The 19241-nt window shown below is 45.3% G+C and overlaps 2 protein-coding genes across 2 annotated transcripts in view; one reads left to right on the top strand and one right to left on the bottom strand.

The window, feature by feature from the left end:
• CATIP (ciliogenesis associated TTC17 interacting protein) overlaps positions 1 to 761 on the bottom strand; it is a 34779-nt gene extending 34018 nt beyond the window's left edge. The window contains exon 1 of the mRNA XM_026665320.2: positions 638 to 761. The gene's annotated coding sequence lies outside the window, so the exon portion shown is untranslated. The remainder of the gene's footprint in view (positions 1 to 637) is intronic.
• A 2-nt stretch (positions 762 to 763) lies between these two features.
• LOC113410796 (putative thioesterase PNKD) overlaps positions 764 to 19241 on the top strand; it is a 35309-nt gene continuing 16831 nt past the window's right edge. The window contains exons 1-3 of the mRNA XM_026665530.2: positions 764 to 1029; positions 14097 to 14212; positions 14955 to 15067. Coding sequence (XP_026521315.1) covers positions 869 to 1029; positions 14097 to 14212; positions 14955 to 15067 — 390 coding nt within the window. The 5' untranslated portion in view covers positions 764 to 868. The remainder of the gene's footprint in view (positions 1030 to 14096; positions 14213 to 14954; positions 15068 to 19241) is intronic.

The raw sequence follows: 19241 nt of genomic DNA, 5'->3' as shown, positions 1-19241 counted from the left end.
GCACTCTCAGCACCTCAGCCCTTTTTTATTGAGCTCTTCCTTCTCACTCTGGAGCCCCAGGCCATGTGATCCTGTCCACCATTAAACCTTCCCAAGCAGCTTCCAGCAGTTTCCAGTGTCTTTTTCCTCACTTGGAACTGAACCCAGAAGGATATTTCTTTCAACACTAGGTAACATCATCAGTGCTGGGTAATGTCACCAAGAAAGCAACAACCAAGCTCAAAGAACACCAAGGATCCCTCAATGGGGCTTTATTTCGAAGGGAAGATCAAGTGTACTTAAAGTTTTGTGCATTCGTGCAATGAATCGGTCCTATAGACACCTGCTATAATCGGAATTCGTAATTGCTGAAACGAACGCCTTTTATAAGGACATAAAATATGCATTTTCCAAAAGCCATACGCCTCACGGCCTGGAAGTCTGAGAGCCTTTGGAAAGTCTGGACTTCAATTCCCATCAGTCCAACCAGGAGTTGGCGTTGGCAAAGACTCACGGGAGCAAAACAACCTGCTTCTTTGCATGCTTGCAACTTACACCCTTCACCCGCTGCTGCTCCTACTCTCTCGTGGATCTGACTCCACAAGTAAAGGCAGCTTCAAGCCAGCGAATTCAAGCCACGCTCTCGATCGTGGCCTACCTATGCTGCGGATAACCGGCCGGGGCGGTGTTGAGCGTGGATCCCTCCGCACTTGCGCGATCGCGGCGCCTGGCGGCTGCGAAAAGAAGCGGGCGACCACGCGCTTCGGCTGCGAAATCCTCGGTGATCCGAGGGGGCGGATCCCGAGTGTTCCGTGCGGGAGATGGGAGGGCTGCTTTAAAGCCAGAGGGGCGGGTTGGAGGCTTGTCGCCCCCCCCCCCTCCGCGGAGCATGGCTTGGCTGGCTTGGTTGCTGTGGATTTGGGCTCTGGTAACCGCACTCGCCGTTTCGGGTCGCCGGGCCTTGAGTTACGCCTTTTACCGTTGCAAGAATAGGCAGCATTCCCCGCTGATGCCCATGGCTTTGGCGGGTCCCCTGCTGTTCCGCATTGGGTAAGTCGGAGGGGGACGACGACGACGACCGGAGCGATGGGGAGGCGGGGGGGCGCGCTCTTTTTCGTAGTGGCTACTACTGGGACTTAGCACATTCCTGGGCTGACAGGATGCACTCCCCGGTCTGCTGCAACTGGAAAGGTCTTGGCGGGATGAATACCGGGGGAGCTTGAGACGGGGGACTTAGGCCACCAGATCTGAAGTGCAAAAATCAGGGCGGCCGCTAAATAGCAGCCAAGAGTTCTTTCTGCGGATTTTTTTTGGCAGCCTGGTTAGAATAGCCGGGACACGCGAGTCGAATTTTTTCTCTCTGTTTCTTTCGGGCTGCAACCTGGCTAGGTTAAGTCCATTGTTCCAGGGCTTTGTGCTTTTGAATTCGGAGGGGCATCTGCTTCGATCCTAAAGGATGTATATCGGTAGCATTTGCAGCTTCAATCGGGGGAGAGGACAGTCTAATTGTGTGTTTTGGGGGGAGAGTTTGTGTGCGCCTGCGCGGGGGGGGAAATTAACTGGCTTTTGCAAAACGAACGCGGAGGAAGAATTCGGCAGGAAGAATGGGCGAAAGGAACGATAGGTCATTAGGGACACGAGGCTGCTTGCAGGCTTCACGGAGATCGGGTTGGGGGTCCCGTTTGTGGGATTGGAACAGCAGCGTTGCCCAAGGAGCGACCCTGCGGAGACGAGGCCGACCGCCACGCTTTGCAAAGGCAAAGATTCGATTTAAGCCGGTTTAAGAAACTGCCGGCGTTTGCTCTGCGGCCAGGAAAGACGCGCTTGTACCGCAAGCGTGGGTACTTCTGGGAGCAAGCTAGTGCGGGGGCTGGATTGGTTGGGAACGATGGATGCCTGCGCATCAAAGGAACATCGGGATCCGAGCTTCTCTCTGCGTGCGTAATCGGTGGCTTTGCGCAGGTAGCTCTAGAATACGACCCGTGTCTGTTCCCCTCCTCCCAAATCGACAGTTTAAAAGGACGAGATTCTGCTGTGCGCAACTTTTGTGGGATTTTTATTTTTTGCCTACGGCAGTTGCTTTTTGGTGGGTTTTTTTTTCCTGAAAGAGCTGGATCATGACGAGCATATTTTCTAGAAATGCCTGTCATTCAAAAGAAAGAATAACAGTAGTATTACTGTGCTGTTCTCGCTTCTTTGCCGTTTAGCATATGCGCATTTCCCTCTCTTCCAGGCATCTCCTTGGGTGGGAGGGAAGAACCTGGCAGATCATATGCTTTGTATATATTTTTTAAAAAAGGACTGGGCCGACCCCTTAATACTTCCAAGTGGAGCTGGAGAAACCTGCTTTAAAAAGTCCCATAAAATCATTGTGTTAATCATACAGATAGTAAATGGTTGGTCAGTGACTTGAATCTCTAAACCGGCATATGCTTCATTACTTCATCATTTAGCTCCTAATTCTGATCCTTGTATTCATTCTAAACATAAATAAATGGGAACCAAGTTTAATGCTGAATTTAGAGCCATGTGTAATACATTCCAGTCACAGTTTGAAGGAGGGAAAACAGATGGTGAGAAAACACAAACTGTCAAGATAAGACTGATATTCCAAGGAGTAGCAAGTGAGAAGAATGCTTGCTTACATAAAACAAAAGGGCACGGCCTCTGCGGAAGAAAAAGCCTTGCAAACCGTGCTGCATGCGATGTATTGTGCGTGTGATATAGAGAAAGGGGGCATTTATGTTTTCTAATAATAGTTCTTCAAAATCCTCTCCCCCATCTTTTGAGATTAAAAAGGTTATTGCCTTGAGTAGATGGTGACAGATTAGGCCTTAGAACCATAACCGGTTTCCAATAGGTGAAATAATAGATGCATGAGCCATCAGGAATTTGGAATACTGCCCCAAAATCCCCTAACCCCTAAGTGCTTGCCTTCACCCATCCATTACTAAAGACAAGACATTTGAGAATGGAGATGGTTGGAGATACACAACTCACTAAAGACCGAACAGAGCTTTTAGCTTTTAAGGGAGAGTGCCAGATCCTGCTGGGAACAAAGAGGAGGAAGTCAGGAATTATTTTTGGAAAGACGCTTACATTCCTAACACAGAATTCTCTTTTGTCCCTGGCTCTTCCAACACAGGCAAGTGCATCTACAATGTCTTTTTGAGAATTGGTGAGAGAAAAATCTCCCAAACCTTTTCCAGCCATTTTTCCTCTTCTTTCAAAAGTCCCTACTCTGAGATTGGCTGCAGATCTTACAGAAGCAAATTTGCGAAGAAGAAATTTCTTGTATTCTAATTCGGTTGAAATTTTATGTTACTGTATGGGTAGTTTGCTTACATGTTTGCATTCTGTCTGTCTCCTCCCTCCCTCCCTCCCTTCCTTCCTTCAATATGTCCTAAAGGTGCTTTTGTCAACAGACAAAAGTTTTGCTTCTTGTCCAAGAAGCTTCTTCAGTTCTACCTGACTGGAGGGGAATGATAATATTTATAGTCTTTGAAGTCATCTGGTCCTTAGCACTCTTGAGGATGGGTAGTTAGCTCTCTGTGAGTAGTTGAGGCCACTTGGTGGTTTATCTGTGTCCTCAAAGTCACCCAAATCAGAGTGTAAACGTGTGGAATCTTATTGGAACTGCTGAAAGGGCAGTGTTTGTAGACAGGAGATAGGTGGTGTCATATCCCTCCCCTCTGTTGAGGGAGGGGCTGTTCAGTTTTAACACAGATGGCCTCTTTGACCCCTCTTTCAAGCTAGCGGCCCTCTTTGTCCAGAATGTGAACTTTTTCATATTCCCATAATGAAACGTTTTCAAAGGAAAAAACCAAGAAAGTCCAGTTGCCTTTTGGAAAAGTACCTTCGGAACAACCAAGGCCTGGATGATTGAGCATCTCTGTAGACATTCCTGAAATATGAGTAGTATGTATGAAGTTTTCAGGTAGCATTTTATCCATACTATGGTCAAGTTACCCTTGAATCGATCTTGACTCCTAGTGATTTTGGCAATAAGATGGGAATGATTTGCCACTGCTTTCAGTATTCCTTGACTTCCTACAGCCCTAGGAGCTCTTATAGGTCTCCTATCCAAGTATCTTATTTGCTTAGCTTTTTCAAGATCAGTCTAAGTGAGCAAAGGCTGCCACCAAGTTATGATTCTGAGGATAATTTTCAGGAGATTAGGAATCTGGCTTTGATTTAAGGCATAATCTTAGTCAAATCTCCATCCTTAATCCTCTGGTTTAATGAAAAGGGAGATGTCAGATATATTGTTGAGTCATGGTTGTTTTTTTTTCATGCAGAGTGAGATTCCTTTTTTTAATATGTATAAAGTGAGAAGGAAAGAAAACAAGAAGCCAATAAATTAAACTAGCAATAGCAGCAATAGCACTTAGACTTATATACTGCTTCACAGTGCTTTGCAGCCCTTTCTAAATGGTTTACAGAGTCAGCATGCTGCCCCCAACAATCTGAGTCCTCATTTTACCACCTTGGAAGGATGGAAGGCTGAGTAAACCTTGAGCCGGTGAGGATCAAACTGCTGGCAGTGAGCTGAATTAGCCTGCAGCACTGCATTTTAAACACTGTGGTACCATGCTCTACATGCAGTTTAGGAAGCTGTCACCTCTGCATTCAGATTCCTGTCTGCTTGCTTTATAGATAATTGTTGGAAACCAAATGGAGATGGGTTTAGCTATTCAAGCAGAATTATCTGTACAGGTAGTCCTCGACTTACGATCACAATTGAGCCCAAAATTTATGTTGCTAAGTGAGACACTTGTTAAGTGAATTTTACCACAGTTGTTACTGTATATACTCGAGTATAAGCCGAGTTTTTCAGCCCATTTTTGTGCTGAAAAAATCCCCGGCTTATACTCGAGTCAGATTCCCTCTGAAAAAAAATGGTGTGGAGTCGCTGCCGCCGGGCGGCCCCAGTCCGCCGCCTCGGGAAGGGAAGGCAAAGCGCTTTTTGCCTTTCCCTTCCCGGCTGGGGCTGTTGGGAGTCGCTGCCGCCGGAGCGGCCCCAGTCCGCGCCGCCTCGGGAAGGGAAAGGCAAAGCGCTTTTTCCTTTCCCTTCCGGCTGGGGCTGTTGGGAGTTGCTGCTGCCGGTGCGGCCCCAGTCCGCGTCGCCTCAGGAAGGGAAAGGCCACGGCTTGAAGGCCGCCGCTGGAGCGAAGCTGTGCGCAGCGCTGCGCTAGCATCGGATCGGGCGCGCCGGATGGTTCCGACCGAGCCCCGAGCGTCGTCTTTGGCGCCCGCCCAGCGCCGCGGAGCTCCCTGTACCGGGAGAAGGGAAGACCCCGGGTGGGGCAGGAGAGGAGCTTCTCCCGCCTGCCCCTCTTTCCGCGCCCACCGGTGTCCCCGCAGGGACGACCCCCGCCCGCAGTCGCCGCCGCTTGAAAGAGACGGGCCGGGGTGGGTAGAAAGGCGCCGGGCGCCTTGGAGGAGAAGGTCCCGCGTTCGCCTGTCTGCCCGCGGATGTCAGCGGAGCTTTGCCGCTGCTTCGTCCGGGGTCTCTGGGCAAACACGTCCACCCGAGCGGGGCTTGTCGCTCCGGCACGCAACGAGCGCTGCCCTCGGATTCCCTGTCCGGTTGCCCCCCTTTTGAGGGCGATGGCAGTAAACTGTTCCGTAGCAGCGGCTGCTCCTCTTTCCCGGCTGGGCTGGTGAACGAGGCTTCGCAGGGCACCTTCGGCTCAGCAATTCTCTCCACCGGAGCGGCTGGTCCCAGGGAGGCGGCCCCTCTGCCCGGAGGGGCTGGGGGAGGGGGCTCCGGTCCGGCCTTCCGGCCGTGAATTCGTCCCTCTCGCTGATACGCCTGAGGCGCCCTGGTTGCCTTGCCGGCTGGTTCCTCCGCCACAGAGCGAAAGACGCGCTTCCCTCGAGGAGAGCAGGGGATGCGGGTCCTGAGGCAGCCAAATCCCCCAAATGCTCGCAGTCCCACCTGCCAGCCGGACGGTCGCCGCGCTCCCCTCTGGACTCTGCCGACTCTGCCCTCCAGAAGGCAGGAGGGTCACCTGGGTGGTTTTGTTTTTAGCAAACCTGAGAGGAGCACCAGGGTGGGGAAAAGGGAACACGTGACTACGCAGGAGCTGTTATGGGATTCTTTCCTGCTTCTTGTGCAATCTCACGCCCCTCCCGAGAAGGGACACCCTGACCCCCATTTGGGACTTGCGCCTGACAGGGGCCTGATGGAGTCCAGAGCTTTGGAAGTCATTCATTCTTCCAGGCTGCACATGAAGGTCATGAAGAGCTTCCAGGCTCTTGAGAAGGGGGAGAGAGGCCAGCCTGATGAGGTCTCTGCTCCATCTGACCCTGGAGTAGTGGGGTAGTTGTGATTGCAGGAAGCCAGGCAACAAATTACAACTCTGGCCTGGCGGGTTGATTCAGACCGCCCTGAAGGAGGACAGAACCCACGTGAAGTTGTGATAACATTCAGAGCCAAAAACAGCCCCCACCCTCCTCGGAGAACCTAGTAGTTCCCACCAAAGAGAGGGCGAGGTGCAAAGGCTGGTCTGAACACAGCTCAGATCTGGCTTTTTAATCAGGGCCAAGGGAGCCCCCTGAAATGCAGGTCCTGGGCCGCATCCTGATACTTTCCTTGGTGCTCCGGGCAGAAGTAACTGGCCTGCTTCAGTCACAGTTCAGCAGAACACCCCACTAAGTACCCCAAGGTTTAGTGAACCATAAACCACTGTTGGCTCCAACAAGGGGACAGGCCAGGAAGAAGTAACTGGGGTTTAGTAAATCTAGAATCATTTTAATCCCAATCCAGATTGAATCCATACAGTCCATACAGTCTTAACTCTGCGAAGTCTCGTTCACCAGCCCAGCCGGGGAAAGAGGAGCAGCCGCTGCTACGGGAACAGTTTACTGCCATCGCCCTCAAAAGGGGGCAACCGGACAGGGAATCCGAGGGCAGCGCTGCGTTGCGTGCCGGAGGCGACAAGCCCCGCTCGGGTGGGCGTGTTTGCCCAGAGACCCCGGACGAAGCAGCGGCAAAGCTCCGCTGACATCCGCGGGCAGACAGGCGAACGCGGAACCTCCAAGGCGCCCGGCGCGCTTTCTACCCACCCCGGCCCGTCTCTTTCAAGCGGCGGCGACTGCGGGGGGGGGTCGTCCTGCGGGGACACCGGTGGGCGCGGAAAGAGGCGGGCGGGAGAAGCTCCTCTCCCTGCCCCGCCCCGGGGTCTTCCCCTTCTCCTGGTACAGGGAGCTCCCGCGGCGCTGGGCGGCGCCAAAGACGACGCTCGGGGCTCGGTCGGAACCGTCCGGCGCGCCCGATCCGATGCTAAGCGCAGCGGCTGCTCGCCCAGCTTCGCTCCAGCGGCGGCCTTCCAAGCCGTGGCCTTTCCCTTCCTGAGGTGACGCGGGACTGGGGCTGCACCGGCGGCACCAACTCCCAACAGCCCAGCCGGGAAGGGAAAGGCAAAAAGCGCTTTGCCTTTCCCTTCTCGAGGCGACGTGAGATAGTGAGATCATTTCCCAAATTAATTATTTTTATTTTTGAAATTTACCAGTAGCTGCTGCATTTCCCACCTCGGCTTATACTCGAAGTCAATAAGTTTTCCCAGTTTTTTTGTGTAAAATTAGGTGCCTCGGCTTATATTCGGGTCGACTTATACTCGAGTATATACGGTAAATGAATCACTGCAGTTGTTAAGTTAGTAACACAGCTGTTAAGTGAATTGGACTTTGACTTTGCTTGTCAGAAGGTCTCAAAATGTGATCTCATGACTCTGGAACACTGTAACGGTCATAGATATGAGTCAGTTGCCAAGCTGTTCTGATCCAAACCTTGTTCCAAGGAAACAAACAGGAAACAGAGGTAACAGCAAATGATTTTAATGATTCTTTACGAATTTCGTTCCTTCACAGTTAAAAGGCTGTTTCTCAAACTAATTGTCTCTGATAAGAACGAGCCTTGCCAAGGTTGTGCAAACTTGCCAAGAACACTAGATAAAATTACTAAGAAATATTTCAAACACGAAGAGTCTCCTAACGCCAACCAAGATATTCGAACGTCCACAAGGCTTGAGTGCAAAAACTTATTTGCTTCCTGCAAAGAACTCCGTTTCTCAGCTGGCTTTTATCTCTTTAAGGGAGGGGCCATTACCTTGCAGCCTTACTCCCGCATCACTCGTGCTGCTGCAGCTGCTCTTTCCTTTGAGCAGCCCTGCACGCACGCACACTGGGCACGGGCTCCTCGGGGACCTCTTCATCACTGCTGCCAGCCTCTACAATCTCCGAAGGCAGCATTCCACTCTCTGATGTTCCTGCCCCCATCCTTGCATCACACGCAGTCCCCTCATCTGAGTCCTCGCTCTCCGAGACCTCAGCCGTCCGCACCTGCTGCGGCGAACCACAAAAACAAGCATCTGAATTTTGATCACTTGACCACGCAACAGTCATAAGTGTGAAAAGTGATCATGTCACTTTTCCCCCTGCTGTTGTAACTTTGAATGATCACTGAATGAACTGTTGTAAGTTGAGGACTACCTGTATTTCAGTTCTATGCTAATTTGGGGAGTTGTCTTCTATGTGCATAAAAATTCCTGCAATGGGTGTGTTCTTCCTAAGAGCGGTCATCTGTACTTTCGACTTTGTCTATTGACAGGTCAGTCTGGTGCCTGCTTATCTGACCATTACTTTGGATGCAGAGTTGTTTCTACAGGCCGGCATAAAAAACACAGCTTAAAAGCAGCAGCTACACATGGTATCATAAACAAACCAGCTGTTTTTTCTTTATATAAGTGTTGGTTTACTAAGTAGTTTGCCAGTCGCTCCCTCCTCTGTTCCTCTAGAGAACAGATTTCTTTTCTGGTTCATTGAGTGCATTTGAACAATTGTTCCTTTTGCTTAGAAGAAAAGGTTTGGTTTTTTTTTGTTAATATCCTCTTGATATTGGCTGTTTGCAGAGTGCATGGAATCTGATTGTATATCCATTTGATTGCATTGTAGCATATTGCTGTCATGAAGGGTATTTTAGGGCTAGTCCTATCCAGTATTCTCTCCAGTAATGTTGTATTGCGACACCCATCTTCTCACATGCTGGCTATTCTCCCTGGGAATGTTTAGAATAACAATTTAGCACTTCTCAAGTTCATCTGGTTGAGGAAAAGTAACTTAAGATGTGTTATTAGTCAAGAAATGTAATCCTGTAGAACAACTATACCTATTTGAATCTTAATGATTTTGTGTTTATTTTCCTCTGCTCTGGTGGCCTGACATATTTTCTATCAGCTGCTCAGCTCTTATAGGGCCTTCATAGTACAAACAGGAGCCTTCATTTTATAAATAAGTAATCTGAAAGAGTGTTTCTGAAACCTTTTGAATGTTATACTTAAATCCCTTTTCTTAACATCATTGTGATCCCCTGTAATACTTTTATCAACGTAATATTAAAAAGTTCAGCCTTGCTTTCCACCAAATTAAAAGTTCCTGTCCATTCAAAGAAAAGATGATATTCATTTTGAGCAGAATATTCAGACCATGTGTCCATTTAATATCGCTTGGAAGTACTTAGCTTTCCTAAACAGCTATAGAAGAGCCTAGTAATAAAAACTAAAAAGAATGTGCTGCATGTTTTCATGGGATAAGATTTGCATGATTGACTGGATGTAGCACGGAATGAAATCTGTGTTTGTTTTTCCCCCATGAGAAATGGTAGTCTTTGACTTACAACCACAATTGAGCCCAAATTTTTTGTTGCTAAGTGAGAAATTTGTTAAGTCAGTTTTGCCCCATTTTATGACTTTTCTTGCCACATTTGTCAAAAGAATCACTGTAGTTGTTAAGTTAGTAATACGGTGGTTAAGTGAATCTGTTTTCCCCATTGGCTTTGCTTGGCAGAAGGTCACAAAAGCTGACCACATGACCCCAGGACATTGCACTGGCCGTAAATATGAACCAGTGGCTAAGCATTTGAATGTAAATCATGTGACCATGGGGATGCTGCAATGGTTGTAGGTGTGAAAAATGGTCATAAGCCACTTTTTTCAGTGCCGTTGTGTTGTGGTTTGCCGGCAGCAGGTGCGGACAGCAGAGGTCTCTGATAGCAAGGACTCGGATGAGTGGCCTGCGTGTGATGCAGGGATAGGACCAGCACTATCGGAGAGTGGGGTGCTGCCTTTGGAGCTTGGGGAGTCTGGCAGCAGTGATGCAGAAGACCCCAGGGAGCCTGTGCCCAGTGAGCATGTGCGCAGGGCTGCTCAAAGGAAAGAGCAGCTGAAGCAGCAAGGGTGACTCAGGAGTAAGGCTGGAAGGTGATGGCCCCTCCCATAAGGGATAAAAACCAGCCCTCAGGGAGGTGCTCTTTGCAGGAAGCAAAGAAGTTCTTCAGAGTCCTCATTGAAGCCCTGCTTACTCTGGTTTGTTTTTGAAACTTCTGTTGGTGGATATTTAATCAGTAGTCTTCTGTTCTTGGCAGCCTTTTGCAACCTTGAAAGGGCTTGCTTTTGATATCGGACAATTAGGTTTAAATGTCTTTTGGCTGGGAATGCACTGAATTCCCAGCGCCGCATTTAAAAAGGTGTGCTTTTATACACAGTTTGTGTTTAATTTGAACAAGGCTTGGGTCAGAACACATTGTAACAGTCACTAAACAAACTGTTGTAAGTAGAGAACTACCTGTATAAGCTCTTTTTGTTTAAAAAGTAACAAAAGATTATACCATTTAGAACTATTGCAAGAATGAGCAAGATATCCCATCCCAGTTTTCTTTCCCCTGTTTTTCCCATTGAATGCATGTGATCTTTTCCTTATCTGTTGTCTGGGCTCCTTATCCACTATTTTATTCTTCACCATTCCTACAGGTGGCCTCTATCATACCACTGCCTATCTCCTTCACTTGGTTCCTTCCATTGCCTGTGTATCCCCTGGGTGCATTTGGTTTCTTCCTCCTTTTTCTTCTATCACATCCTTCCCGTAAATCAGCCGTCTGGGCTTTTTAGTAAATGAAGAGAAATCCCCAGAAATGAGGAAACTCCAAGGAATTAATAAGCTTTTGAGGGGGGGTGAGTGCAAAGTGTTTTTTTAACTTCTTCCTGGCTACAGAACTCTCAGAAACAAAGGGTGTGTTTGTATTTATTTGTTTTGGATAGTGTTACTACTTGCTACAGGAAGCTTATACTGTGATAACCTGATTGAACTGCAAGTTAGACTAGCTTGTCTGCATGGTGAGAAGCAAGTGTATTATAACCCCAAGGCTAAATTGGGGAACCTTGGCCATACATCTACTAGATGGCCTGGGCACGTTGCCTCGCCTCAGTCTTGCCTATATGCACAATATGGGGATCAGATACAGAATTGCTATGCCTATTGAGAGAATGTATACAGTTAGATTTGAAAATGATGAAATCTCTGTGGAATTAAGATTAGCCTGCAAGCGCAGAAAAAAGAAATGTATGGAAAACGGGTCTCCGAAATACTTTTTGACTGTGATACCAAGGGACCAGATTGGGATGTTTATTGCTACAGTTGTGTCTTTTGGGGGCTTCACAGTGGCCCTTGGCTTCCTATTCTTGAGGATCCTAGTTAAGGCACTGCTGACTAACTGCAAGATTTTAGATTTTTTCCTTCAGAGACTCTTGGTTTAAGCCCAGACATTTTGGATAAAATGATTTCACTCCTGCAGGGAAAGAAGGTCTCTTGTATGTGTGGCTTCACTGTCCCATTTTGAGTTTGTGTGGGCCTGCTGTCCCAGAAAAACTTTAAAAAAAAAAAACCCCTTTGTATACTGTTTGATTGCAAGTTTAATCTGAAGGCTCAACCATGCATATGCTGCAGCTGATAACAACAGGAAAACTGGATTCTCAGATGTTGCTTTGTTGAAGAAAGTTATTGTGGACTCAGCTTAGAGGCTGCTCAATCTTCCGGGAAATGACTGTGGAGTGGGGGCACCTTCGGAGAAAAGTTGGCTCACTTTCAAACTTTTATGAATCTAACGTTTTTGAAACCTCCTCAGCCACTTTTAATACAAGCAGCCCTGTGCTTGTGTTGCAAGACTTGTAGAAGTGTTGGAAGAAATATCCTTCTGGGTTCATTTCCAAGTGGGGAAAAAGACACTGGAATTATGGAAGTTGCTTGGAAAGAAGGTTTATTGATGAACAGGATCAGATGCCTTGGAGCTCTTGGGCGAAGAAAAGGGAAGAGATGCTGAGAGCACCTAAGTTTTATGCCCTCTCTGGGCTTTGAACTTCCTGGGGCAAGGGAAGAGCATCCTGATTGGTTGCTGTCAGAGGTCATAGCTAGCTTTGTAGGTTGTCTGTGTGCTAAGTTTGGTTGAAACTTGATGGGTGGTGCAAGGAAAGGCAATTAAATGGCTCTGCCGGAAGGAGGTAGATCTTTGTTATGTAGAATGGCCCAGGCCTTAATGACCCATTAACAAAAGGGGGGGGTGTTAGTTTCTGCCTCTCTGAGTTTCTACTTCTCTTTTAGGGGAAATATTTTGCCTTTTTAATATTTCCTAGAATATTTCATTTTTCTAGGAGAGGGGTGGGTGCTAACTTCCTACAGAAGTATTGGATTATAAGCCATCATCCACACTGAGCTTGGGCTAGCTTGTAGTCCAGTGCATTTTAAGGCTAGTGTATTGTGCTGTATGATGCATGTAGCTTTGACATGCAGCTTGTGGGATCAGTTTTTATTGGCATGGTACAGCTGCTTTGAGCGAGATGTGGAATTTTATTCCAAACAAGATCTACCTTCATGTCAACAAGCTGGAGTTCACAATCAGTTTTCCTGTTTCCTATGTGTTCCCAGTCTTTTCTCACAGAGGTTCTCTGAGCTCATTTCCTCCCCACCCCCAATTCTCACTGGAATCCCCATCTTTGGCAGCACCCACCACAAATTGCTACAGAAAACCTTGGCTTGATGCTGATTCCATAGTTTTCTCCAGAAGTTTTTGGACTGATGAGGAGCCTTTAGGAATGAGACGTACATGTAGTTAGTCCTTGGTTAACCATTAGTACTATAATTTCTGTTGGCTAAGGGATGCAGTTAGAAGATGTGATAGCACATGACTACACTGCTTAGTGTCAGAAGTTCTGGCACTTCTAGTTGCTGTTGTTAAGTGGATCCCACACCATCATTAAGTGAAATGTCATGTCTTTGCCACTTGTGACCTCCTGCTGGCTTCCCCATGGACTTGACTTATCAGAAAGCAGCAGTGAAAGTCACAGATGGTGATGTTGTGACCACAGCACACTGCAACTTCATAATTGTGAGCTAGTCATTGAGTGCCAGGATTATCATCCCATGACCACAAAGAGACACTGCAATGGCCACAATTATAAGAACTGGTCATAAATACACTTGTCAGTGCCATCATAAGTTTGAACAGTCACTCAATGAGTCGCCATTAAATGAGGAATGTGAATCAATTGCAAAGAGTTTGAGATTTCAGGACGATATAGTAATGTGTGAGGGGCAATTAAGGATTCCTCTCTCCATCAAGAATTCTCCAGAGGGGAACACTGAATTGGGGGAATGTCTTGGCTGCAGTTGGCCTGAAAAGCTATTTTCTCTAGACTGCTGTGATTTATTCTGAGTTTAGTTACTGCACATGTTTTTTTTCCAGTATTTTTTGTCTAAGGGTCAAAACCCAACATTTTTTCCATTTCCACTTTCTTCTTTTCTTTTTTTTTAAATCAGAAAAGCATCTGTTCAGTAGGCTGTCTTTTAAACCAGCCTTTAAACTAGCTGTGTTAACACTTTGCAAATGTATTTTTACGAGAGCAACGTACAAGACTTATTGCAGCTCTCAGTCTTTCTTAATTAATATCCTCAGAAACCTGCAGACAAGACAAAATAAACATCAGTCAAAGAAATAAAAAGTTGGGTGTACACTTGTATAATTTGAGTTTTCTGGCATCTTTGTGTAGTTTTAACAGCTTGAGGGTGCATACCTGTTTATTCCTAGAATACTGGCGTCTAGATGATAATGTAGGTCTCTTTTAATTACCTGTACCTCTGCTTTCCGTTGTCTGCTTTGGATGGTTCAGCAACTCTAGTGGTGGCTATTCATCTCTCTCTGCTTTGTTAAGTATCATCCGCAGGAATATACTGTAGCAAAGTCTTTGTTTATGAACTTGTTCTGACTTGCCTCTCTGGTTCCTCAGCTATAATCTCTATGCCCACACCCGGCTGGGCTACCTGTTATACAAGCGGCAGGTGAAGAAGGCACGCCAGCGTTATCCCCAAGGACACTCTATTCCTCAGACTGTGGAGTTCAATGGTGAGAGCTTGGCTTTTTCCATTTATTTTGGATAGATGTACCCACCGCATTGTTTTGAGGCAAATTGTTTGATTTAACCTTCTGGACAGTGAATTTTGAGAAGGAGTAGTAGTAACTGGATTCTGGATAATGAAGAAATCCCATCATGGAAATGAACTTCTTGAGGTGGCCCAGAATGAATGAATGAGTCAAATTAGGTCTATATGTTTGGGATTCAGTCATACTCATACTAATGCTCCTGAACTGGGCAAACAGTTTGTACAGACAAGACGTTTTATACAAGTGCAAAATTCTACAAATTTGACTTTGTCAGAAACCTTGAGGAGGACACCAGACAGTTTCGCAGTTTGATCTTTGAGATCAGCTGAGATTGCAGCACGTTTGATGGAGGATAACAGCAAGATCACTGTACTTGAACTTCTATGCCCCCAGCACCCTGGTTGAAATTACTGAGCATTTCTCTCCATTGCTCATTAGACAAGAATAATCAAGGAACCCACTTTTCTCCTAAGACCCAGAAAGCTGCTGGGCTGCATAGGCCTATCTTTTAAAATCATTTTTGTTTCCTCTGATTGTAATGTCTCATTACCTTTTAAAATAATTCTCTTTTAAACAATTATTCAAGGTGGCCAACAAAATATAGTTCCAAATAGCAATATAGATATTGCAGGTTTAGTGGAAGGTTTTCTGGGCTCATTTTCCTCCTTTGCTTCCTTCTTTGCTTTCTTGTCTGTTTTCCCAGGTTTGAAGATCCTTCCCATCCCTGTCCTGTCTGATAATTACAGCTATCTTGTGGTTGATACTGGCTCCAAAAGTGCAGTGGTTGTGGACCCTTCTGATCCTTTGGCTGTGCAGGTAAGAAACCAGATGTGATACCTCCCTTCCAGAGGTGAAGATAGGAAGATTTCAGGACTGTGGGTCTACTTTTTCCTCCCTTAACCAGGGATATGGAACCCATGAGCTCTCTAGAAGTTGCTAAATTCCCTTCTATTACTTTCTTCAAAATTGGACCTGTTCAGGATTATATAACATTGATTTTCAGCAATAACCAAGTTCTTTCGGTTCCCTACCCCTGTTGTGATTTGTAGCAGCAATCAAATGCTGTTGAGTATAAAATCTCATTTTAAAGCGCATAAGTACTCTTAGCAGAATTAAGGAATAGGATGTTTCTTTGCACGTGGCTGAGATGAAGTAATAGATTTGGATGCTAGAACTGACTTGGAAGTCTGATCATATAAATATCCATAGCTATTCTTCATTTTTTTAAAATCTCAGTTGCTTAAGTCAGTCATGGTGGGAGCATACATTATTTTTGTTATTATTGCTGTTTAGCAATTAGCAATCAGATCTTTCCAGATCTATTGCAAATCACCCAGGAATCTAGTAATATGTCCTGTTTTGTTTTTGCCTCTTCTGCAAATGTGGCTATATAAAGTGGCTCAAATATGGATGTTTGAAATCCAGAAAGGGAGATTGCCATTCTTACCAATGTTTTTAAATAGACTCAAGTTGTCTTGTTAAGAAGGACTTAGTAATCAGTTGGTTTGATTTCTTGCATTGATGCAAGCATATTTAATATCCAGGCAGTGACCCATGCAATTGAGGAGTTGTCTGCTTTGGCTGTGGCTTCTGGAGTTTTTTTTTTATCAAAGCCAGCTGGAGAATGACTGGTTGCCATGACCTGCTATAAGTCCATAGAGATGTTAATCAAGCATGAATCCTAGAAAGGAAGTGTGAAAAAGTCCCATTGATGAATTAGGCTATGTTTTATACGAGGCAAGTGGCCAAAAGGAAAATAGTGTCTTGTCATATTTTTGGAAAGAACTAGCATTTCTCAAGAATTGATCCCAAGTTTGATTGCTAGGAAAGGAAAAAAAAAATGGATTCTTCTTCGACCCTCCCTAATTTCAAATGGTCAGTATTTAAATCCTTCCTCTGGCAAAATCTTTGGTAGGCCAGCTGTCTTCTACCCCATAAATCTCAGTGCTTCTAGGAGGGAACATTTGTAAAGGACCTCTTTCCACATATAAGTGCTGATTTAACATTTATAAGTAGTCCTTGTTTAGTGACCACAGTTTGGACTAGCAGCTCTGTTGTTAAGTGGTTGCTAAGTGGAAAATCACGTGACCACAACTGCATTCTTTTTTTCCATTCCCCTGCCCTTTGATATGTTCATCCTGGCGCCAGGGTAACTAACAAAAAGCAAATTAATGTTTGTAATTACATTAATTGAAGGGGGAAGGGATTATAAGAAAATAAGCAGGCACACACAGTGGGGAATACACATATAAAAGAATGAGGTGGGACCTCAAGTGTGCTATGCAACACACATGCTATGCAACAGCCCAGTGTATTCCTGAGAGCAAGGGGGGAGGGATAAGTTATTTTTTTCAGCACCATTGTAATGTCAAGTGGACACTGAATGAGGCAATTAGTAAACAAGGTCTACGGTATCTATGTAGAACCTAGGATACTACAGCCATGGTCATAGGAGGATATTGGGATATAAGAAACTACACTATCAGAAACTTCACCAAAGTACAGTTCTTCAAAGTATTTCCAACCTTTCCAAACCTGGGACTCTCCTGGATTTATTTGGATTGGAATTCTTAGCCAGTATGGTAATTCTGGGAATTGGCTGAGGTGTCACACTGAGGAGCCAGACTGGCATTAAACTGAGACCTGGTGCAATTTATTTTTTCATACTATTGAATTACACATCAGGAAGTTCCTGGATTCAACTTTGTCTCATTAAGCAATCTCAAACAAGCCTCTTAGCCATAATTCACAAGGTGCGGAAAGTACCTTATCTAAGTTCACTACACTTACAAATCACTGTACAGATTAAAAGAAGATAACGCATCTATTCTTACTGTCTTTATACCCCAGGTTTCTGTTTATTCCAAGACAGTTTACAACAATTAAAATATACAGAGTATAAAACATTTTTAAAAATCCGGCTAAAACCGAAGCCAAAATTAAATGTAGCCATTAAAAGAATTTACAGGAAATGTTTGGTAAATGAAATGTGTTTTACCATCTCCTTAAATAGTGAGAGAGCAGGAATCAAATGCATCTCCTTAGAAGGAGTTGTATCCATAGCCTGGAAGCTAGATAAGAGAAGGCCTTTTCTGATTAAGTACAGTAGTTGCCCAACCCATGCATCTGAAACTGGCTTTCTTAACAGAACTCTAACCCTAGGATTAAACAGACAAATGCATGAAACATAACTGCCCATGCTCAAGGATAAACAGTCCATTTTACTCACCATTAACCTTAATAGAACTCATCTGTTCACCTGACTTAAATGCCTGGGATACAGCCAGGTCTTCAGTGCCTTTCAAACGACTAATATAGATGGAGCTGTCCAACTCTTGGGTGAGGGGGTTCTGTTTCACCGGGCAGGTCATTGAGAAAGCATGATTTATGACTTTTCCACTAGATCTGGAGGGGTGGGCAGAAACAATATAAAAAAAGGAGATGGTCCCTGGTGATCAAGCTTCTGGCAGAAGGAGCATTTCAGTAACGCGTGGCTTCCTGATCAGAGGACCTGGGCAGGTCCATTATTTGAGTTTTGCAAATAACCCTGCCTTAAGTTTTAGTTCAATGTCTGCACCTTAAGTTGTGCCTAGTAAGTACTTGATAATTAGTGCAAGTGTGTGTCAGCAGCCTTGATACTACATTCGACATCGGTTATAATATCTGGCCATTTTCCCTATTTAAGTACAAGGATTGTAAAGTACAAGGCATGAATCACCCTCACTGACTGGCTCAGGAAAAGGTCACAGTTGGAACACTATGACTTCTTTGCCAAGCACATTTTTCATCAGAGCTGCCACCTGCTAATTGGGGGAGGGGGCAATGGTACTGGTCCCACCATTTGTTTGTTGTGCCTCATCCAATTATTATTGAGATTAGGCAACAATTCAAGCTGATTGTTTCCTTGGAGTTAGAAGATAGGAAATAGTAGAGCCTGCTGATGATACCTTCTTTTAAAGTTCTGCATGACCTCCTCCAATTGTTTCAATACCAACAGTATTCAGCGAACGAGAGGAAAATCTTGGAGAACAGCATAACTGCGCGCCAAAGTATTAAATTGAAGTTTCCGGGCACGGCCAAACAAAAATGACAATCTCTTAGAATAGTGTGCCCAAGACTACCTATAAATTTACCATAATCAGTGATAATCCAAGGCACTGAGAGGTCTAAAGGAAATAAACAGATCATACCCCATTCATTTAGTTTTTGATGTAGGTTATCTGGTAAAATGACCAAAGGAGCCTCAGTTCCATAGCCCAGATGAAAACAACTAGAACATAAAGTAAGTTGAAGGCAATGCAAACTGTCAAGTGCTAACAGTTATGGTACTTCTACTTTATTTTTCTAAAAGTAATCCCTATAGTTTTCTTGATCTCTCCGCTCCCTCTTTAAAAAAATATTTTAGAGGGTACTCAGGTCTGGTTTGTGATACCTCTTCTCCTGTTGCTTCAGGTTTGACTGTTCATGATTCTTGCCTGGAAATCCTGTTAAGGCTCTTATTATCATGAAGTTATTTTTTTATATACAGTAGTGTATAGACGCATGCTTGGTTTGATAAGTGGTATGCCCTTTGACCTCCACCTATTATCCCATCCAAGGGCACATTTGCTAGATTCCCCTTTAACACTTGTTATTTGCAATCTGCAAAGAACTTTAAGGGGACATAAGTCTATTGGCTTCTGCCTTCCTCTTCTCCACTGTTCAGCATGGGCCATACTGTCCTATTAAGGAAAGGACTCACGGCTCTTCTGCTTCTTTCTGCCTCCCTCCCCTCTGAAAAAAAAAAAAAGTAGTTGATTAAGTAATTGCTGGGTCCTTCCAAGAGTATTCCAAAGTTAGAGCAGTAAGAGCAGCAGCAAGGTGACCTCATCAAAATCCTTTCCTTCCTGCTTGGGGTTTCTCTTCTTCAGAAACACCTGTCATACTGGCTCTTCCTGTTATTCTCAAGGACCAGCTCTTTGCTTTTCTTCAGATGTGGTTGGAATAAAAT

This window comes from Notechis scutatus, chromosome 1, assembly GCF_049901735.1.
Source record: "Notechis scutatus isolate UNSWTSFEM ecotype Mainland chromosome 1, rNotScu1.2, whole genome shotgun sequence".
Taxonomy (NCBI): Eukaryota; Metazoa; Chordata; class Lepidosauria; order Squamata; family Elapidae; genus Notechis; species Notechis scutatus.
This window is presented reverse-complemented; position numbering and strand designations above follow the sequence as displayed.